The 21,572-nt window shown below is 58.3% G+C and overlaps 1 protein-coding gene across 2 annotated transcripts in view; it reads left to right on the forward strand.

Annotated features, from left to right (window-relative positions):
* The window catches only part of ATP13A3 (ATPase 13A3), a 54,205-nt gene that overhangs the window by 24,380 nt on the left and 8,253 nt on the right, over positions 1-21,572 (forward strand). For both annotated transcript variants that reach the window (XM_054982182.1, XM_054982181.1), the window contains exons 9-30: positions 1,983-2,055; positions 2,480-2,611; positions 2,896-3,075; positions 4,191-4,348; positions 4,701-4,889; positions 6,721-6,782; positions 7,283-7,433; positions 8,491-8,607; positions 10,100-10,117; positions 10,222-10,375; positions 10,460-10,580; positions 11,219-11,343; positions 14,475-14,653; positions 15,761-15,883; positions 16,296-16,375; positions 16,780-16,822; positions 16,935-17,044; positions 17,873-17,969; positions 18,294-18,366; positions 18,987-19,164; positions 20,382-20,569; positions 21,252-21,340. In XM_054982182.1, the coding sequence (XP_054838157.1) occupies positions 1,983-2,055; positions 2,480-2,611; positions 2,896-3,075; positions 4,191-4,348; positions 4,701-4,889; positions 6,721-6,782; positions 7,283-7,433; positions 8,491-8,607; positions 10,100-10,117; positions 10,222-10,375; positions 10,460-10,580; positions 11,219-11,343; positions 14,475-14,653; positions 15,761-15,883; positions 16,296-16,375; positions 16,780-16,822; positions 16,935-17,044; positions 17,873-17,969; positions 18,294-18,366; positions 18,987-19,164; positions 20,382-20,569; positions 21,252-21,340 (2,640 nt within the window). The remainder of the gene's footprint in view (positions 1-1,982; positions 2,056-2,479; positions 2,612-2,895; positions 3,076-4,190; positions 4,349-4,700; positions 4,890-6,720; positions 6,783-7,282; positions 7,434-8,490; positions 8,608-10,099; positions 10,118-10,221; positions 10,376-10,459; positions 10,581-11,218; positions 11,344-14,474; positions 14,654-15,760; positions 15,884-16,295; positions 16,376-16,779; positions 16,823-16,934; positions 17,045-17,872; positions 17,970-18,293; positions 18,367-18,986; positions 19,165-20,381; positions 20,570-21,251; positions 21,341-21,572) is intronic.

Genomic DNA, 21,572 nt, shown 5'->3' on the forward strand with positions numbered 1-21,572 from the left:
CTGGCAGGCAGAGGGGGCATGGGAGGGCTGGCTGGCAGAGGGGGCATGGGAGGGTTGGCAGGCAGAGGGGGCATGGGAGGGCTGGCAGGCAGAGGGAGCATGGAAGGGCTGGCTGGCAGAGGGGGCATGGAAGGGCTGGCAGGCAGAGGGGCTCACCTTCCCCTTTCCCTAGCTCAAACAGGGCTTCGGAGGACGGCTTGCCTTCCCTCTCTATCCCCAGCTCGAGCGGGGCTTGGAGGGCAGCGGGCAGCTCGCCCTTGCCTCTCCGCCCCCCCACCCCAGCTCGCCTGGGGCTTGGGAGGATTGGCAGGTATGGGGGGCAAGGGGAGGTCTGGGGAGAGCTCAGAGGCAGGAGGGGTCTGGGGAGGATTGGCAGGTGGAGAGGCAAAGGGGGTCTGGCGAGGGTGAGGAGCAGGGGCTGACGCTCCTGTAGCCCTGTGAGCCCCGCTGAGAATGACGCGGCCCGGCTCCGGCAGGGTTCCAAAGGTGGGGACAGGCGGTTTGCCTCTGCCCCGTTGCCCCAGCTCCGCTGAGAGCAGCGCAGCCCGGCTCCCTGGGCGGCGCTGGGCGCTTCGCCTCCGCCCTGGCTCCGCCAAGAGTGAGGCAGCCCAGCCCTGGCAGGGCTCCAAGGGCGGTGGCGGCGGGCGCTTCGCCTCCGCCCTGTCGCCTCGACTCCACCGAGAGCGGCACAGCCCAGCTCCAGCAGGGCTCCGAGGGTGGCAGTGGGCGCCTTGCCTCCGCCCCGGCTCCACTGAGAGCGAGGCAGTCCGGCTCCAGCAGGGTTCCGAGGGCGGGGGCAGCGGGCTCTTCGCCTCCGCCCCATTGCCCCAGCTCTGCCATGGCTTGCAGGCACGTCACTCTTCTTGCGCCGCTGGGCTGCGTAGCCCGGCGGCAGAGGGCTGGACAGACTCGCCTGACCCTCCGCCACTGGAGGCGGTGTTCCATGGCGCCCTTTTATCCTGGTGCGCCTGCGCAGATGCACCGGGATAAAAGTGCGTCGTCTGAAAGATGCTAAGACAATTATGTAGTAGGAGGATCTAAGAGATTTCCAGGCTTGGCTGCTGTCAGCGTGCTAAAAGTAGACGAGCGGACATCCTGGGCTCGTGGCAGCTGTCTTCAAAGGTTGAAGCCTGGGCGGCACTGTGGGAGAGCAGGAAGGGCGGGCTGCAGAACCGTTTCTCTCCTCCCTCTGCTGTGTGGCTCTGGGCTTCCTGGCCCTGCCCTCGAAGTGCCTCGTGAAACATCAGGTCCAGGACAGAATGCATTCGCTTTCCCTCCGTGCATCTGGAGGCTTTTCAAAACGAGCCCCAGCCCCAAAGGGGTGGGCTTGCATTCCTCCTGCTCCCTGTGCTTTTGCCCACCCAAGTGCTGGGGGGGGTGGGGGGTCTCAAGGGAAGGGGCTCCAGAGCTGCTCCTGAGATGAGCTTCCCAAGGGGGACAGCAGCGTTTCGAATGATGGCCAGGAGCCCTCAGTGGGCCGGTCCCAGGCAGGAGGCTGGCTGCTGGTGCTGGGCCAGCCGTGCTGCCTGAGCGAGCAGTGGGAGCACGTGAGGGTTGCCAAGATGTGGAGGATGGGGTCTGGGGGAGACGAGGCTGGCCCCAGGTCCCCAGCAGCAGCGGCGGTGCCTCCCCGTGCTTCTGCGTAGGGGCCGCTCTCTGACCCCTCCCCACCTTTACGGCGCAGTTGCAGATGTCGTGCCTCTGGGGGCCCGAGGAAAAGGCAAGAACGCCGCCTGATGTTGTCGGCAAGCGTTGCAGAAGATGGCATGCGTGTTGTGGGGACCTTGTGTGCCCAGCGCGGTCTCCTTGCAGGCTGCTCCTCTGCTCGTGCTCCGGATCTGACTGGCCCACTTGTGTGTGTGTGTTGGGGGGGGGGCTCTTCCCAGCAGGATCTGGCGGGGCTGGAGTGGGGACAGAAGCCAGCTCTGCTTGCGCTGGAGAAACCTGCTTCGTGCTGAGGCACCGTCTCCTTCTCTCCTCAGCAATACATGATGCTTCACGACATGGTAGCGGCCCACAGCATCATGAGGGTGTCCGTCAGCACCACAGATCGAGGTAGGGCAGGGGGTCTGGATGCCCCCCCCCCAGGCATAGCCAGCCCGCTGTTCTCATGGGTTACTCCTGTGTAGAGCCTCTCCTCTGATCCGGCTTCTGCCCCCCTCCCCCATTCAAGCACTTTGGTCGAGCAGAACATGCTCCCAAGGTCAAAGGACGGCATAGAAGCATTAGCGTCCTGTTTGTGCCCGGTGCCCTCCTCCGCTCGTCCCAAGGGGCTTCCTGCTGAGTGTGAATGTGCAGGGGCCTGGCTGATGCTAGTGTGCGCCCCCCCTGCCCCCCCCCCCGGTTCTTCACTTCCTCCTGGCACTCTGTGCTCACATGGCTCCAGCAGCGGGAGCGAGGTGCCCACATTGGTTGGATTGGGGGGGAGGGGGCGTGCCTGTGCGTGGCGCATGTTTCCCAATTTGCTTCCACTGTTCAGGTATCGAAGAGATCCTGTCCACGGACCTTGTGCCTGGAGACGTCATTGTGGTCCCGTTGAATGGGATGATCATGCCCTGTGATGCGGTGCTGCTCAGCGGGACCTGCATTGTCAATGAAAGCATGCTGACAGGTGGGCAGGGGGCCAGTCCTGGGCCGGGAGCTGGTTGGGCCCTTGTGGCTCCTGGCTGGCTGGGAATAGCTCCCCTTGAATCCGCCCGGGATTGGGCGTAGTGCCTGCTTTGTGTGCCGAAGGCCCTGGACACAGCCCTTGGTGTCTCCATAGGATCTTCCCTTCCCCGCTTGGAGGTCCTGGGGAGCTGCTGCCCATGGGCGGAGGGCCTCCTTCGCTGCCTTCAGCCGGCCAGTGGCCTCGTGTGCCAGGGCCTCGGCAGCCCACCTCTCCTCCCGTTGCAGGCGAAAGCGTTCCCGTCACAAAGACTAACCTGCCGAATCTCAGCGAGGACCCCAAAGCCCCGGAAGCTGAAGCGTACAGCCCAGAGGGGCACAGGAGGCACACCTTGTTCTGCGGCACGACTGTCATCCAGACCCGCTTCTACACGGCAGAGCTGGTTAAGGCCGTCGTCGTCAGGACTGGTCAGTGTGTTGGCCCAGCTGCAATACGGGGCCATTTGGGCTCGGGCACGCTGCTCTAGGGAAGCCCTCCGTAGGGCGCATAAGGAGTTCTGCAGTGGATTTAATAATAATAATAACGACAGCATTTGATTTATATACCACCCTTCAGGATGACTTAACACTCACTCAGAGCAGTTTACAAAGTTTGTTATTATTATCCCCACAACAAAACACCCCGTGAGGTGGGATTGGGCTGAGAGAGCTCTGAGAGAGCTGTGGCTGAGCCAAGGTCACCCAGCTGGCTTCAAGTGGAGGAGTGGGGAATCAAGCCCGGCTCTCCAGATTAGAGTCCCGCGCCCTTAACCACTACACCAAACTTTGATTTGGGATTTCATTCTTTCTCATGGCCAGCTTCCATCTCTGCTTAGGGGGAGGGGGGTGTTGCATGTTCCCCCTCTGTATCCCTACAACAGCCTTGAAGGTAGATTCCGGAGAGAAATGGCGGCTGGCCCGAGGCTGTCCAGGCATGTTTTGCGGTGGGTTGAGTTGAGGAGTCTCTTGTTTAAGTCCAGCCCCCTGACCAGTTTCCTGCGCTGTCTTCATAAACTGAGATTCAGTGGCAGGGCAAAAGAGCTCCCGGGGGCGGCGGGGAGGGGGGGGGGCACGTCTTCATTTGCTACAGTATTAAAAGAGCCGGCAGCCAAGTGGCTGTGACCGCAGTAGCTCTTTAAGCTCTGCTCTTTCATTCCAGCTCAGCCCTGCCCTCTGGCCCCAAACGGACTCCTCTTGATAGTTTCTGGCACACAGAGCTCCTTCGTGGCTTTGAGACAGAGAAGAGAGCCTTTCTGCTGGGGGCGTGGGCCAGGGGTGGGGGTGTGAGTGTTGTTGGGTCTAGGATGGTCACTCTTCTCTGTTAGTGAAGCCCGTCCTCCTTCTGAAGAGTTTACCTGCGCTTGGAATTAAAGCTCTTTAATCCTTTTAAAGGGTCAGCCTTCCCAAACAGCCTTCTGCCGCTGTATTTGCCTTTGCTGCATTATGAATAATCTGTCTGCTTTTGAACTCATGGCATGTTTGGGGGTTGTCTGTGGGTTAGGGGGGGGTTCTGCCCCCCCCTCTGAAGCTCCCCTTCCTTGCAGGCTTCAGCACATCCAAAGGGCAGCTGGTCCGCTCCATCTTGTATCCAAAGCCGACCGATTTTAAGCTCTACAGAGATGCCTACATGTTCTTGCTCTTCCTGGTCGGGGTGGCAGGCGTTGGATTTCTCTACACCATTGTCAACAGCATTCTCCATAAGGTATTCCTTTCCCCTCTGACCAGTCGAACTCTTGGGCCAGCCTCAAGATGCCAGAGACGGGCAGCAGCCTCTTGCAGAGGGTGGCTTGTGATTCTCGTCCCCCTTCGTGGCCCGGTGCCGTACTGCAAGCACGAACGCCGTGGTGCAGGCGCGCCGTTGCCGGTTTGGTGCGTATCCTTTGGAAACACGGACTCCGGGGCTCAGGGATGCAGTACCGGATGGTGTGGATTCCGCCCCTGCCAGCTTTCAGGACCTTTGACTTCTCTCTCTCTCTCGAGAGTTCTTTGGACCGAGTTCCAAGGCCAGGCTGGTGAAGACTGAGCTGACCTTCGTCCTCCTCTTCCTCTTGCAGGTTCCCGCCGGAATCATCATCATCGAGTCTCTCGACATCATCACCATCACCGTCCCGCCCGCCCTTCCTGCTGCAATGACTGCTGGGATTGTTTATGCGCAGAGGCGGTTGAAGAAGGCCGGCATCTTCTGCATCAGCCCGCAGAGGATCAACGTTTGCGGCCAGTTGAATCTCGTGTGCTTTGACAAGGTCCAGCCTGCGCCTTCTCTCTTTTGCTTGGCCGATCCTGTGCCGAGGTGGCCGCAGACCCTCCCCCTGCCCTGCTGCCAGAGGGGCCGAGCTGAAACCAGCCAGGCCCTTCCCTCTCGGATCCCGCGTGTGGATTGTGCCGCCTTGAGCTGAGGGCGGGCCGAAGGAACGGCACGTCTTTCGAAAGCAAAGCGTGGCCTCCGCATTCACTCCTGACTGACTGCTTGGCCTGCTAGCCTGTCTGAGCCCAAAGCCTCTGGGGAAGAATAATTCAGTAGGACACCCATGGAGCAGCACGTAAAAGTCTTTGTGCTTGGTTTTGGTTGATACAAATATTTCCGTTACGGTTGGTGCTGTTGAGGACTCAGGGAGCCAGTACCCGGAAATTCCCGAGGGAGCACATGGGGTCACGGAGTGCCTTGTGGGACGCAGGGCATGCTGCTTTGGACAGGGGGGGGGGACGGGGGGGGCAGTATTCCTCCTTTCTTTCCCCGTTGATGAAAATGCAGGGGAGACATGGGGGCAGTGTCTCCCGAGGCCTACCCACTTCACAGCCACCCCTCATCCCCCCACCCCACCCCACCCCCATGGTGCGTTGTCTGTGGAGCTCCCCTAACTCTGACCAAAGGTCTCCAGTGGCCACAAGGGCAGGTGGGAAAAATCTGTTCGTGATTTCTAGGATCTTCCCCAAAGAGGTTTGGGCTTTCTGATAGAGCGTGAGGGCAAAGGCTTGGTGATATTCTCTGCTTGGAATTCAGAACAGCTCCGAGCATTATTTGCTCCCCGCCAAAGCTCCTAGCTCTGCAACCAACACAGTAAACCACCCCGGGCATCCTGCAGCCAAATGCCCTGTCCCCAGCTGGACAGGGGCACACCGTCTGGGCGGTAAAAGGCCGTAATCCTGAAAGAAATGTCAGGGTGACAGATAACCAGGCCCCCGTTATCCAGGAGAAAATTTCCCACTGCTTTGGAAAGCCACCTCCGGTCCAGGTCCTCCCGGGCGTTGTCCCTTGCCCCCCCCCCCCCCGCCATGTGCAGCGCTCCAGCAGTGCTGACCCAAATATCACCATGTTCGAATGACAAACAATAAACCAGCCCAATAGCCTAAACTCTTGACATAAGTCTTTGATTAAAATGAATTTGTCTAAAAAGATAGTCCACCGGCAGTTTAACTCGCAACGGTCTCAATCCGCCCAGGCCAGACCAGGGTGCCTCCGCCTCTTTCCCGGCCCCTCCCTTGCTTCTCAGCCATGCTGTCCAAGTGGACGTGGCCAAATGAAGGGCCCCTGCCCCTTGCATGGGCACAGAACTTACGGGCAGTTTTGCCACCTGCTATGCTGGCACTACGTGAGAGACTTCTGCTCAATAGGACTCTAGTGTTGTTGTGTCATACTGGAGCAGTATGAGCAGAATGAGGGTATTCTGGGAGGGCACGCCTCGCCCCCTTTCATCCGGCTGCATTTCCCCTGCAGCCTTTTGCCCCAACCAGCCCACTCAGTGTCCCGGGCCATGAGGAAGGGGCGCCTCCCTCTTTCCTCCATCACAGAGACCTGCTTCCTTCTGTCCCCCCCCCTCCCATTTCACTCTCTCCTCCAAAGGGGCGGTGTGGGGAAAACACCTCTGTCTTCCCTTTGGGACTCACTCCTCACGAAGTGAGGGAGCAGTTTCTGGGCAGCCTCCCAGTCGGGCAGCTACCAGGGCTGGGCTGGCTGAGCTTCGGCAGCAGAACCTGCACGGAGGGTGTCCAACGAGGAGGCTCTGCCTCAGTAACCTGAGATATGTTCCTTGCTTTGCAAACATCATTGTTAAATTTTGCTTTCCCCCCTGGCAGACAGGCACTCTTACTGAAGACGGCCTTGATCTTTGGGGGATCCAAAGAGTGGAAAATGCTCGGTAAGTACCTGTCGAGCTCAGCTGCAAAATGCCAGAATTGCTAAGAGAGAGCAGAAGGGCGTGTGTGGTGCCACGGCGCAGAGCAACTGCAGGCTGCAAGTTTAGGCCTCTGTGTTAGTCCCAGCCAGCCACGGTGGGTGTTGCTTGAGTGGTAGGACTCTTGATCGGGGGAGCTCCATTTCACGAACTGTGTAACTACTCCATGGGAGACAGAGGTTGCAGGGAGTGGAGGCAGCCCAAAGCAAAATCCTCAAGCCGTGTCAGAGTCTTTACGGAAAAGGCGGTTCAAACTACCCTAGGTTCTCCTCTGCGAAACTTGTGCCTCTTCTTTACTACACCCTCCCCTGGGTGAACAGAAGAACTTCATTCACTCAAAGCTCCTGAATCAATGGACCTCTGTGAGCGCCGCCGTCAGATGCTCTGTTTTAGAAACAGAGCTAAACCACAGCAAAGCGCAAACGCTTCCCCCCTGACTGATGTTGGCTTGCTTCCGTGCTCAGCTTCCTTCTGCCAGAAGAAAACGCTTTCAGCAAGCGGCTGGTCAAGTCTCCCTTCATCGCGTGCATGGCAGCCTGTCATTCCCTGACCAAGATCGAAGGAGTGATCTCGGGGGACCCACTGGATTTGAAGATGTTTGAAGCCACTGGTTGGGTAAGAAGCCACGGCGGGGAGGAAAGCTCCAGGCGGCCAGGGGAGGCCTTCTCGTAAATGGATGGCTTGATAAAAGGTGCCAAGGCCGCCAGCGTGTAAGAAACGTGGTAGGCTGCGGAGATGCTCAGTCCCCGTTTTGGCAAGGGCAGTCACGGCCTCCCTCCCCACGCAGACGGTGCCAGCACTCAGCAGGCCTCTGGCCCATGGGCAGAGCTGGTTGGGTGGGAAGAAGGGACTGCCCGGAAGCAGCATTGGGTGGACTGGAGAAGCAGAAAAGGAGCTGGGCAGCCAAGACGGCCAGTGGCCCTGCCAGGGCGAGCGGGCAAGCAAGAGGTGGCGGCTGGGAGGGCTGCTTTCTGTGGCCCCGGGCCCAGTCTGGGAGAGAAGGCGGGCAAGCAGGGCAGCTGGGAGGAGGCGTTGCTGCATCTGCAGCCACGTGGGAAATGAAGAGGGGTAAAACGAGCCGTACAAACGTTCTGCACCCCAAAAGGAGGTAACTTGAAGCAGGAGCCTGTTTGTGCATTTTGTCATTTGACAAACGTTTTAGTGTTTTAGGCGCAAGGCAGATAGACAGAACCATTACTATTAAAGTTAATTGTGTTGTGCATACCAGGGTGCGTTGGGGAAGCGAAAGTGTGTGGTTCAGGGTGGGGGTGGAGGGGCATTTGGCATCTGGCTTGTACAGTATTTGGACTGTGGCCTTATCCTTTGGCTGGGGCACGTCACAATCAAAAGAAGAATGTAATTCCATTTGTTGTTGGCTGTAAAGAGTGTTGCATATGCGCACAGCCCCCTGATGTGCTGGCCAGCTTCTGAAAAATGGACACACAGGAGGGAGGGGGCCCTTCCTTTGCCTGGCCCTGCGCACTGCTCGGCTCAGACTGGCAACGTTTGGAGTCGGCCAGCTGGCTGAAGTGCAGCCGCCCTCCCCACATGTGTCCCTCAAGTGCAGCAGGCTGAAGCACGCAGCCATCCATGCCTGCTGTCTCCTCCCCGGATCAGGGTGCTGGGCACAAGGAGGTCTGCAGAGGCAATAACGTGGCTGTGTTTCACGCAGATTCTTGAAGAGGCAACTGAGGAGGAAACGGCCCTTCACAATCGCATCATGCCTACCGTGGTCCGGCCACCGAAGCAGCTCCTCCCAGAATCTGCACCTGCAGCGAACGAAGACCTGGTAGGGAAGGGCCCCCCCCCCCCGCCCCCGCCTCTTGCTTGTCCTTGGCATGGGGGCCGCTTGCATGCCCGGGAAGGGCATTTATTTATTTATTTCAATTTATATTCTGCCCTCCCCGTATCAGCTGGCTCAGGGTGGATTACCATCGGTGTAGTAATTTAAAATACATACAGCTTTAAAACCAATAAAACCACATAAATATTTAAGCACAGACAGCAGGTTGTGGGTCAGGCCAGCGCAGCCCAACTGCGTGGCGGCCTCTGGCCCCTTCCTTCCTTCTGCCTGTGCCTCTGGCCCACCCCGCTGTGCATTGGTGGTAGCTGAGGGAGAGAGCCCGGGATCAGTTACCTCCGCTGGGATGTTGGCCGGGGGGGTGGGGGTGGGGGCGCAGCGCAGAATACTGGCCACTTCATAAAGCAATTGGCCTTTGCCATGGGCCTGGGAGAAAAGTCTGCTCTGGAGGGTGTCGCTGGTGTCGCTGGTGTTTATGAATGACGAACCCCAATGAAACTGTATTGTATCTGGCCACGGGAGTCCCTGAGTGACCCTGTCCGTATGTCCTGCAAACACAAACACGCGCCCTGTTGTGTCTTGTGATGTGTGCCTGTGCCCTGCGGAAAGCAAGTCATCCCAGTGAGGAAGTCCGTTCTTTTCTGGGATGAAGGAGATGCCCAGACGAGCCCCGTCTCGTCAGAGCTCAGACGTTAAGCCGGGCCAGAACTGGGGGGTGGGGGTGGGGGTGGGGGAGGCCACCGAGGAAGGCTGGGGCTGCCATGCAGAGAACGGCAGTGGCGGGACCACCGTGGCTCCTCTTGCACCTCGGAGGCTCCGTGGGGTGGAGCCCTGTCGTGTTGTCACGGAGCCATTGAGCACCACCGAACTGCCGGGAGCAGTGTCCTCGCAGGGCAAAGTGACAGAGCCATTCGCTCTTGAGGTTTTCCAAGGAAAGGGCACCTGGGCTAGGTAGTTACCCCTGATGTTCAGGAGTCACAGAAGCGATGCCGGCTCTCTCCCGTGAGGTATTCGTGTTATTGCTCTTCTCAGTGTGCCTTGGGCTTGACAGAGTCCAAGGCATCCATCTCTTCCCCGTGAACTTACGCTCTGTGACTTGCTATAAGGGAGACCGCAGAAGGCCCTGTGGGGCTGGGGATCGGCCCGAGGAACCTGTGCCTGCCTCAGTTGCCGGTACTGAGGCTCCGTTTCATTGTTGGGTAGGCGGGGAGGGGCTAGGCACAGCTTGAGGGCTGCAAGCCATGGGAAGTGCCTGGGGCAGTGTTAGAGGTAGCCTGTGGTAGGAAGGCTGGCGCGGCACGGGGGAGAAAGAAGAGACGGGCCTGGGCTGGGGTTCTGGGGATGTAAGCGCAGGGGAAGGGGTCTGGCGCAGCCCTGCTTGAAGTGGCGCTGCCTGTCTGAGGGCCGAGGGCAAGAGTGTGCCTGCCGCCCTCTGGGCTGCGTAAGTGAAATGCGTCTCTTTCTCTCTTTCCTTTTGCAGGAGCTGTTTGAGCTTCCGGTGAGTGCATTAGCTCTTTGTTTTTGAGCCGTTCATTGGCTTCCCAACATGCGCATGGAAATCTGTTGGTTAAACATCTTCACTTTCTTCTGCTGCTGGATTAGGCCACTTATGAGATCGGGATTGTGCGGCAGTTTCCGTTTTCTTCGGCTCTGCAACGGATGTGCGTGGTGGCCAGAGCCCTTGGGCAAAAGAGGATGGATGCCTATGCGAAGGGAGCGCCCGAAGTGGTGGCTGGCTTGTGCAAGCCAGAAACAGGTAAAGAGGGGTGCGCCTGATCCTTGGCAGCTGCAGTGGGGTGGGCTAATCCTTCTGAGCTTGCTTTGTTTCATTTTTTGCTAGTGCCGATTGATTTTGAGCGGGTGTTGGAGGAGTATACGAAGCAGGGGCTCCGCGTCATTGCAGTCGCTCACCGGAGGCTGGAGTCCAGGCTGACTTGGCACAGGGTACAGAATGTGGGGCGGTAAGTTGGCTGGTTCAGAGCAACGACTGGCACTCTCCCATGGTCTGTGCTGGATGGTCTGAGTATGCTCCCTGCCAGTTTGGTGTAGTGGTTAAGAACAGCAGGACTCTAATCTGGAGAGCCGGGTTTGATTCCCCACTCCTCCACTTGAAGCCAGCTGGGTGACCTTGGGTCAGTCACAGCTCCCTCAGAGCTCTCTCAGCCCCACCCACCTCACAGGGTGATTGCAGAGGCTGGTGCTGTGCACCTTCTCGGTGGCTAACTATCTGCCCGTGCTCTGGAGCAGCTCTTTGGGGTGTTCGGGGGCGGGGGGGGGGGAGAAGCCATTCTGTGCATGTGCTCCATTCATGGTTTGCTGGATCCAGCCCTTCCCATCTCGTCTGTCGTGCTGTAGCTCGTTCACCCGCTTGACTATCGCCTTGGGCTCCTTAGAGTCCCTTCAGGATTTTGCTGTCCTGAGTACTCTGGCATATGCCACCTGCAAGCCCAGCTGTGGCCCCCTCCCTGACGGCTGAGTCTTGATTCCTCTGCTTTCGGATAAATCGCCCAGCGCTGTAAGTTTTGCCGTTTTAGTGACAGCATTTCTGGTCTCTCCCCCCCCCCCCGCGCTCCCCCCCCCCCGCCCCATTCCACTGCAGAGAGGCGATTGAGGCCAATATGGATTTCTTGGGGTTAATTGTAATGCAGAATAAACTCAAGCAAGAGACGCCAGCAGTGCTCGAAGACCTGCATAAGGCCAATATCCGCACGGTCATGGTTACAGGTGAGCGAACTGCTCTCGTGGCGCTGTCCAAGCGTGTCCTCTCCTTGGGCAGCTGAAGTTGGCGTTGAAAGGCGGTCACCTGCCCTCCCAGTCAGGCCTCCTGCAGGAGACCGGTCCTGGTGTCTGAGCCAGGGTGAAGAAATAGTGAGCGGATGCTGGGATTCCCGCTTGCTGGAAGCTGGAGCCCACCTTCAGCTTTGTGTCTGTGAAGGAGAAAGTGTTGGTTGCCCTCCGCGTCCGCTGGCAAGACTGACTGCATCAGGGATGCAGAAGTTGCGATGAGATTGTCCTGCAGTCTGGAAGTGACTGGGCAGCCCCTGCACATTACCAAAGCTGGGGTGGGTGTGTCAGGTCACAGCTCAGTGCTCTGATCCTGGCATGGAGGGTCCCGGGGGTGCAGCAGGCAGATGTATTCACACACACACACACACACACACACCCCGAGAACCCTCAGCTTGGCAGGATTCTGGTTATCCCCTTTGGAAGAAAGGTCCCTGGGAGCAATGGGGACTGGAGGGCTGGGCCTCCCAGCAGCTTCCCCTCCCTAGGCAGGCTCTTACCCTCCAGCATTTTCTTGTGCCTCCTCTAGATGTGGAGCTTCTGTTGGGGGAGGCCCAGCGCTTGCTGGTGAGGACCCAGAATTGTACTGTGTACAATTCTGGTCACCATGTAACGAGCTTTTGCCCGTGTCTGAAACCAAGCTTCTACTAGCCAAAAGAAAGATGTGTCTTTTCTCTTGGAAAGCTTTCAGCAATTAGTTCTCAGACCTGTCAAACAGATAAGTTCTTTGAACCACCTGTTTATCAGTACATTTATTTATATAGGGTTCAATATTGCTGTGCAACTCTTTATCAAACACACAGACACCTGTCTAGAGTTTATTTCACTTTATTGAAAATACACCCTAGTTTTTTAATGAAGCAAGTAATCAAAATATAAATGGTTATTAATATAAATCCTGTAAAAACAGAACACAGAAAGGCAATAAGAAATACGTTTGCTAACATTTCCTAATAAATTCCAAGTTTAACATAATCAAAGTTTCTATGAAATGCATAGGTAATAATAAGTTCTCACCTAAATTCTCTCAAGAGATTTCTTCTATCAGAGCTCTGCCATTCTATCTGAGTTTGCAGTTTTATAAGTCATCATGTGCAGATATCTAAGAGCTTTTCACATGATAGCACAAACAAACGATATTTGGTCTGATGCTTCATTGAATATTCATAGTTTCTATTGTATAACCTTCCAATTAGTAAAAAATGACGTTATACTCAAACTTACAAAACAAAACTATAAATCTCTGAGAAGTGTCAGAAAAAGTTAAGTTGAGAGATCACCATTGGTTGAATCTCTGATAGAGGAACATTAATCTCGATAGAGTCCACTATTTTAATTAACTGTCAAAAGATTAAAGCACACCTGTTAGAATTACCTAACACTTAGAAAAAAACACACAGACAGTTCATGCGAAGTCTGAAAATTCATCTAGAATACAAGCGCTTGGCCTAGTATTGCTCAGTATTGATTATTGTCACATGCTTTTATCTGTATTGGTACAACAACCACACCTCAAAAAAGATATTATAGCACTGGAAATAGTGCAGAAAAGGGCAACTAGAATGATTAAAGGGGTGGAACACTTGCCCTATGAAGAAAAGTTAAAGTGCTTGGGGCTCTTTAGCCTGGAGAAACGACGACTGAGGGGGTGACATGATAGAGGTTTACCAGATTATGCATGGGGTGGAGAAGGTAGAGAGAGAAGTATTTTTCTCCCTTTCTCACAATACAAGAGCTCGTGAGCACTCAATGAAATTGCTGAGCAGTTGGGTTAGAACGGATAAAAGGAAGTACTTCTTCCCCCAAAGAGTGACTAACACAAGGAATTCACTGCCACAGAAGGTGGTGGCAGCTTCAAGCATAGACAGCTTCAAGAGGGGATTGGATAAACATATGGAGCAGAGGTCCATCAGTGGCTATTAGCCACGAGGTATAGATGGCACTCTCTGTCTCGGGCAGTGAGGCTCTGTATTCTTGGTGTTGGGGGGGGGGGCAAGCAGTGTGTGTGTGGGGGGGCTTCTAGTGCCCCTTCCCCACTGGCAGGCCTCCTGAGGACACCTGGGTGTTTTGGCCACTGTGTGACACAGAGTGTTGGGCTGGACGGGCCATTGGCCTGATCCAACAGGGCTCCTCTTACGTTCTTATGACCCTGCCTCAGCTCTCGGATCTCCGTGCTTGCAGGAAAGACGGGTACATAAATATTTCAAGTGAGAGCCATCCTGTACCTGTACCTACAGATAAGTAGGTAGGGAGAGGGCCTGTGCGGGGAGAGCTGAGAGAGGGGCTCTGGGGAGCCCCCTCCAGTGCTGGGCCACCAAGTGGTCAGACCCCAAGACCATCCAGGGACCTTCGCGAGAAGGGCAGGCCAGCGAGAAGAGGCCACTGAGGGCCGCTTCTCGTTTCCCACAGTGGCCGTCCAGGTCCCCGAAAGGCCCAAGCAACCCCCACATCTCTTGCCTTTGAACATAAAGAGCTGCCCACCACCATTCTTGTGACATGGGGTGTGCCACTTGTGCGTGGCATTCGCGTGGCGTGGCTTGGCATTGCAGCGAGAATGGCTGAGGTGGGCGCATGGGTTGCGTTCGGGTTCCTGCGCTTGAAATACCACCCAGATCCTGTAGAGCTCCAGCAATGGCCCAGGCGTGTTTCTGCTGCTGCTGCTGCTGCTGCTGCTGCGTCTTCTCGTCTGACGGCCACGTTGGGTTGGACCGGGGGGTCGGGGCCCCGTTCGGGTGGCCTGCAGGTCGGGAGGGGGCGCCCCCTGCCTTCCGAGAAGCATGTTTATGCTCGTGGAAAGGAAATTGGACCAAATGGTTTCAAATTTCAAGTTAAAATTTAATTTTAAAATGTAGAGACATTCATTATGTGATATTATTATGCCTGATATTTCAAATGCATATTTAGAAACGTGGGAAGGAAAAATTGGCAGCCCATTTATTGAAGGTGCTCAGATGTCGTCCTGGGTCAGTTGAGAGCTCCCCAGAGCGGCATGGAAGGGGGGCCCAGGCAACCCCGGAGAGGCCGCAAGGCCGGAGCTCGAGACCCAGCGGCCGGCTCTGCTTGCTTCACAGGCGACAACATGCTGACCGCCATCTCTGTGGCCAGGGACTGTGGGATGATCCAGCCTCCGGACAAGGTGATCATTGCGGAAGCGCTGGCTCCCAAGGACGGGGTGCCGGCCAGGATCAACTGGCACTACGCAGACATGCTCAGCAAGGGCACGGATTCCTCGCCAGCCATTCAGCCAGAGGTAGCACCAGCCCCTTCCCTCTGCGTGGGGGGGGGGTGCCCTGGGGGTGGCCAGCCGGGTCCAAGCAGGTGCTGAGTGGGATGCGAGGAGGAGCCACGGCCAGCTCTTTCCGTGGCCCAAAATACGGCAAGGCCTGGGAGAGCCTCCCTCAGGATGGGCCCCTTTCTCTTGCTTTCAAGCCGCGTCCAAGCAGCAGAGTTGGCCAGGAGCATTTCACCCTAACCCTCCCCACCCCCACCCCCCCAGCTTTCCTCCAGATGAAGCTGGTCTTTGCTCCACAGGGGGAAATACGGGCCTGTGCCCCAGCTCGGAGAGCGGTGTGGGTTGGTGGGACTTTGAGCCTGGGAAAGCCTCACGGTCAGAGGAGGGCGAAAGTTCCCTGGCAGCTTCAGGAGTCCTTGGGGCAGGCTGAACCTGGACAGGACAAGATCCCGATCTCCCCTCTCCTGGCTCTGGCCCGCGGGGGCCTTGAGATCGGCACTCAGGGCGGGAGGGAGGGAGGGGGAAGAAGGCCGCCGTGCCCCTACGCCCCTGCGCTTGTGGCAAAGGGGGACCTGGAGCCAAATGCTGCGGGGGGGGGGGGTGGCACTGCTTTCTGGCAGGATCTGTGGCTAGAAAGGCACCGTGGCTATTCATCCCACAGCTGTTTTCCTTCCCAACCAGGAGTCACTGCTGGGATTGGCAGGTTGAGAGAAAATGGGCAGCTGCTGGGTTTGGGGGGGGTTGCTGAGGGGGTTGAAATCCTGCCTCTTCCTTCCTACTGATTTTCCTTCAACCCGCCCCCCCCCCCCGCCCCCGTGGAGTTCTGCCCTCGGTGGTCCCAGAGTGTTGTGAAAGATGCTGCAGACCTCCTAGAAGTTGGGCTGCTGAGCTCTGCCCCAGGAAGCCTCCAGTGCGTGGGAGCGACTGCCTGGCTGCCTGCTGGTGGCTGCCCCTGCCCCTGCCCCTGCCCCTGCCCCTGCCCAGGAGGTGCCGTTTCCCCCTCCTGCTGCCAGGCTCAGGGAGGGCCCCTGGGCTTGGATTTCCTGGTGGTGGGAAAGGGAAGAGTCTTTGCTACAGGAAATGGGCAGCCGGCTGAGGCCGTGATGCCCCCTCTCTGTGTGGCAGGAGATCCCTATTAAATTGGCCCCGGACAGCCTCGAGGAACTCCCCGTGACCAAGCACCATTTTGCCATGAGCGGGAAGTCCTTTGCAGTGATCCAGGAGCATTTTCAGGATCTGGTCCCGAAGGTCTGTACCTGGCACAGCGCCTGTTGGCTGCTTCTGCTCTGACGATGGGCAGCAGTGGGGGTGGGGAGGTGGGCAGTGCTTGAACGTCCCCTCTCGGCGGTTTGCAGGGCCACCCCCACGCACACGTGCTCTGAAGGTGGTTGCTTTCCTTTCTGGGTGGGCGGGGCTGTATCTAAGGCTCTCCAGTCCTCCCGGTGGCATTTCCAGGCCGAGGAGGCCCTCTGGGGGGCTACCAAATGGCTTCTGCCAAGGGCTGCAGAAATTCCCCTTGTAACTAACTTGCCTCTGAAGGAACAAGGCGAGAGGCTGGACTTCTGTTGACGCTGCTGCGGCGTCCCCACCTGCTTCCTCTCTGGTCTGTAACTGAACAGTGTTGCTAAGAGAACCAATATTTCTCTCCCCCCCCCCCCAGCTTGTCCTCCATGGCACAGTGTTTGCTCGCATGGCACCCGATCAGAAGACCCAGCTGGTGGAAGCTTTGCAGAATGTGGAGTGAGTATCGTGGCCCTTGTGCCACAGCCGTGGCCAGGCTGCCCCTGGAGCAGGCAGAGCAGTCGGCTGCCTTGGCCTCTGGGGGGCTTTGGCTGGTTCTCCCCTATCCCTGTGGCCCGTCTTGCCCACGGGCCCCAGCTTGGAGAGGGTGCGGACCGCACGCCCCGCGAGGGTGGGGCAAGGGCTGGGCAGGACGCCGGCACCTGCTGGCCGAGTGGAGGGTTCAGAAGCTGCCGCGCCCCCACAAAGGCCCCGCCGTTTCCCCTTCCGGCTGTGGGGTTTGCGGTGGGCAGCTGCCCTGAGTCGTCGTCTTGTGGGGCGGAGGCTGCCCTGGGAGAGGGGAGGCCGGAGGGCTCTTGAGCTGAACCCCAGCAGGAGCCTAACCTGAGCTTGTCGTTTTGCAGCTACTACGTGGGCATGTGTGGCGATGGGGCGAATGACTGTGGGGTGAGTACCCTCCTTCGGGTGTCACGTGATCCCGTTCGGCCAGCGCCTTCTGAGGAAGCAACACCCTCCCTTGCACACTCTCACTCTCTCCCCCTCCCCACCTCCCCGGCAGGCACTGAAGCGGGCACACGGTGGCATTTCCCTGTCCGAACTGGAGGCTTCTGTGGCATCGCCGTTCACCTCCAGGACCCCCAGCATCGCCTGTGTGCCAAATCTCATCAGGTACTGCTTCTCAGAACGCTTCCCGCTTCCCTGGCAGACTCAGCTGATACCCGCTGAGCATCGCATGGCACACTGCCGCTCTTAGCCGCAGCCGCTCACTGTTGACATCCTGGAAAAGCCTGAGGAGTTGTGGCCCCCAGCTACGTGGGAGTTCAGATCCGGAGCACTTGGTAGAAATGGGGAAGTCTGTCCGTTTATTTATTTGACTATTTATGGGCTGCTGTTTTCCTGAGAAGTAACCCAAAGTGGCTTGCGTCAAAGGAAGAAACACCCCTGCCCACCCCTCCCCGCACAAAGCTCAGGCTTTGAACCCCTGAGACAGGAAGAGGGGAGACGAGCCCCCCCCCCGCCGCCCTTGTGGCCTTCTGTAGCCAGCAGCCCTTCCCCTAACCCCCTCCTTGTAGGGTGGGGGCGAGGGCTGCCGGCCAAACGCGTGAGGGTGTCCAAAGCCAGGGTGGCTCTAAAGGGGTCCAAACCCTGCCCCAGAAAACAGCATATTGTGCAGAGGTGTGCCGGGATGGGTCCTGCTTCTGGGGGGAGGTGGGGAGGGGCCTGCCTCCGTCTCCAGAGGTCTCGGGGAATCCAGGCATGTCTCTGTAGCCACGATGGCTGGAAATGTGCTCTGGGCGGGAGCTGCTGCCGTTCCGCTCCTGGGGGCTGAATTCCGCGTTCGCTGTTGGATTTTGCAGGTTGGCCCTGCTTGGGTGCAGTTGGGCCGGCTCGGTCCCTGGCCCTTGGAACTGGAGGCCTGCAGCCTGCCAGTCGGTGCTCTGCCATGGAAGCTGATGCTGGCTGCGAGCCCAACTTGGGTTTTGTTTTGTTTCACAGGGAAGGACGGGCGGCCTTGATCACGTCCTTCTGTGTGTTCAAATTTATGGCTTTGTACAGCATTATCCAGTATGTGACTGTCACCCTGTTGTACTCGGTGAGTATCTAAGGGCGGGGCTTTGCCATGTGTTGTGAAAGCGTGTGTGGTTGCTCAAAGGCCCTGGGCAGGGTGGCTTCTGTCCCTTTCCCAGCCCGAGCTGTGGCAGAGCCTTTCCTTGTGGCTCTTTAGAGGGCCTGGCGTTCGGGCCTTGCCTTGCTCAGCCCCAGTGCGGCGTCACAGGCTGTGAAGGAGGCCCCTCTTGCCGTTCCATTTGGCCAGACGGGGAGAGGCGCAGAGATGGGCCTTGGCTGTCCCCAGTGAGAGGCGGCCGCCTTTCCTCAAGCAGAGGCGCGGCCTGCCTCACCTGCGGCTCCTTTCCAGATGCTGAGCAACTTGGGAGATCTGCAGTTCCTCTTCATCGACCTTGCTATCATCCTGGTGGTGGTCTTCACCAGTGAGTATTGCCCCCGGGGCCCCAGTCTGAAGGAGATCTTGTCCTTAGCCTTCCATCCCCCCCTGAGAGTAGCCCCCGAGAACTGCTGGGCCTTGGCCTTGTTTCCGTTTGGGTTTCCGGTGTAAGTCTGGGAGAGTCATGCATGTGGGCTGGGGACCACTTTGCCTCCCCGGACCCTGTGGCTTGAGCGATGTACAGAGAAGTGACCCGTTCCCCACCAAGCTCACAAGCAAAGCAGGACAATGGAGCACTCCGCTGGCCCACTAGCACTGCCTCCCGGGGGACCCAGGAGGTGGCGCTGGCCACGGGGCCCAGCCCCCGGTGAAGAGAGAGAGAGAGGCTTTGGTGTCTTTCAGAGGGTGGGCTCCTAGGCCCTGATGCTGCAAAGAGAGGTTGGGTGCCTGGTCAGATTGCCGAGGAGGGGAGGGGAGCCGTGCTTCAGCAGGGGAACATCTCCAGTGGGTGACACGCAGCCCGGTCGGGACCTGCTAAGCGGCCCCAGTCTGTGCAGGTCTCCACGCTGGGCGTTGTTAGGGGCAGCCCTCGGCTCGCTGGCCCTCGGAGTCCTGGCCGGTTGCATGCGTGACCCACCCACCCACCCCCCGCCCGTCTCCCTGCAGTGAGCCTGAATCCTGCTTGGAAGGAGCTCGTTGCGCAAAGGCCCCCGGCCGGTCTCATCTCCAGGCCCCTCCTGTGCTCCGTGGTTGCCCAGATCCTGGTCTGCCTCAGCTTCCAAATCCTGGGGTTCCTCTGGGTCCGGCAGCAGCCGTGGTACGAGCCGTGGAGCCCACGCTCTGAGTAAGTTGCCAATGCGCAGGGTGCTCGGGGCTCGCGAGGCTGGGCGCTGGAGTGCGATTTCCCTGGAAGGCCTCGGGAGCCCTTTGTGTCTGTGTCTGTGTGCGTGCGCGCGCTAGTCTTGCAGTGGCAGCTGATCAGAATTGTCACTTTCTTGGCAGCGCTGCTGGGAGCTGCCTAGCTGCCTGCCTGCTTCTGGCCCCGGGCCCCGTGTGCTCTCTCCTGGCCACCCCCCAGTGGTCATTCTCTTGGCAGATGTTGGGGAGAGCCAGCCCCGACCCTCACCCCTGGGGGAGTCGCTCCAGCCCCTTGCTGGCCCACCTGAGCTGTGAATCGGTGCGTGGGCTGGATTGGAGGCAGGGAGACCGGGCTTCAGACCCCCCCCCCCTGAGCAGTATTGCTTGCTGGGGGTAGCCCGGGACAAGGGGCCTCCTCTCTCCCCTGTCCTTTTTTCTGTGGGTCTCCCAGCCTGCACCCTGACCTGGATAGCCCAGGCAAGTTCAGATCTTGGAAGCTAAGCTGCGCAGGGTCAGCCTTGGTTAGTAACCGTGTAGGAGACCCTCCCTCCAGAAGAGACCAAGGCTGCTCTGCAGAGACAGGCAGTGGCGAACCACCTCTGTTAGTCTCCTTCCTTGAAACCCCAGCAGGGGTCACCCCAAGTCAGCTATAACTTGACAGCACTTTCCACCACCACCACCACCACCACCAGCTAGGCCTCCCTCGCAGGAGGAGGGTAACACAACCTGGGTGTGTTGCCCTGAACTGGTTGCTTTAGTTGGTGTTTATTTGTTTTTGCATGAATTTTAACTCTGGTTATAACCGTTTTAATGATGTGTTGTTGGGGTGCGAGTGGTTTTAAAATGTAAATTTATTATGAGTGTTTTAATTTGTTAGTTGCCTTGGTGGCCCTTGTAAGGGCAGAAAGGTGGGGTCGAAATGTTGTAAAATAAATAAAGGCTTGGGGGAAGTATGAGCTAGATTATGATAGGCAGATGGCTCCTGCCGGGGCTTTTCGTCAAGGTGCTCACTCAATCGGGAGAGCCACGGACCGCCTTCCCCGCCTCCAGCTGGGAAACCAGGTGATGGCAGCTGCCCGGGCCAGGACTGGATGGCCAGTCTGCGACTCAAGAAGCTCCTGTCCCGGAGCCCTCCGTCCGAGGATTGGCCGTCTCCTCTGCTGCGGTCATCTGTCACTCTGCTGCCTCTCTCGCCTGTTGCAGTGCTTGTAGCCGGTCCGGAGCCCCCCAGGCCAATGCTTCTGTGCACGGGAACGAGACTCTTCACGACGAGCACAATATCCAAAACTACGAAAACACAACCCTGTTCTTCATCTCCAGCTTCCAGTACCTGACTGTCGCCATCGCTTTCTCGAAAGGGAAGCCCTTCCGACAGCCTTGCTACAAAAACTGTATGCACCTTGTTATGCACCTTGTTCGGCAGGAGAGCTTCCTGGGGTGGTGGTAGGCGAGATGCAGTCTGCAGAAGGGGGTGGTGCGGGGACCGGGACTGGGGAGCTGGCACGGCCAGCAGACCTGCCCCCCGGCCCCACCGAGACCCGCCTCCTTGCAGCAGAGCTGCTGCGTTGTGTTTCTCGGGGGGGCAGGTGCTGGCTTTCTCCCTGGAGAAGCCTGTGGGGCACATGCCGGAAGCCGTTTCTGCTGACTCAGAGGAAAAGAGAAGGGTTTGCCGTGTCCACACCTCCTTGTCCTCCAGGGGGCAAAAGGTGTTCAGCAGAGGTGCCGGGAGCCCCAGGCAGGTGGCCCCCTGGAAAGCCAGTGAGAAGCTCTTCTCCCAGCTGGAGGCCAGGCTGAGGAGGGCTGGTCAGTGGGAGCCCCAGCCCTAGAGAGGGAGGGACTCTTGGCCTCCTCGGAGAGGGGAGGTCAGCAGAGTGGGGGCTGCAGCCTGCAGGCCTGGTCCTGGGAGAGGCGGCGAGGCTTGCCCCTGGCTGGTTGCTGCCCCCTTTTTGCCAAGGTGCCCTGGCTGGTCTTCCTCGGGGCTCTTCATGCTGGCTCCCAGCCACAGGCACCGGAGGAGGATGCTCCTGCCGAGAGGAAAGCATCAAGCGGCCGCCGCCTCCTCCTCTCTTGCAGATCTCTTCGTTCTCTCGGTGCTGGTGCTGTACGCCTTCACGCTCTTCATCATGCTGCATCCCATCGGGTCTGTTGACTGGGCCCTGGAGGTATGACCCAAAGGGGCTCTGCTCAGCTCAGCTCCGGCACACTTGCGCTGGCCCCCTGCCGGGCAGCCCCCTCCCCCCCGGGATGCTTAGCCCCACACCGGGCATCAGCAGGAGTTAGGAAGGGCGTGCCAGCAGCCCCCAGGCGCTGGGAGTTCCCCGACTGGTGCGCCTGGCATTTTTCAGGCCTGGAGGCCTTGACCTAGACTGGGATTGTGGTGGAAGGAGGGGGGAG

This window comes from Eublepharis macularius, chromosome 6 (genome assembly GCF_028583425.1).
Source record: "Eublepharis macularius isolate TG4126 chromosome 6, MPM_Emac_v1.0, whole genome shotgun sequence".
Taxonomy (NCBI): Eukaryota; Metazoa; Chordata; class Lepidosauria; order Squamata; family Eublepharidae; genus Eublepharis; species Eublepharis macularius.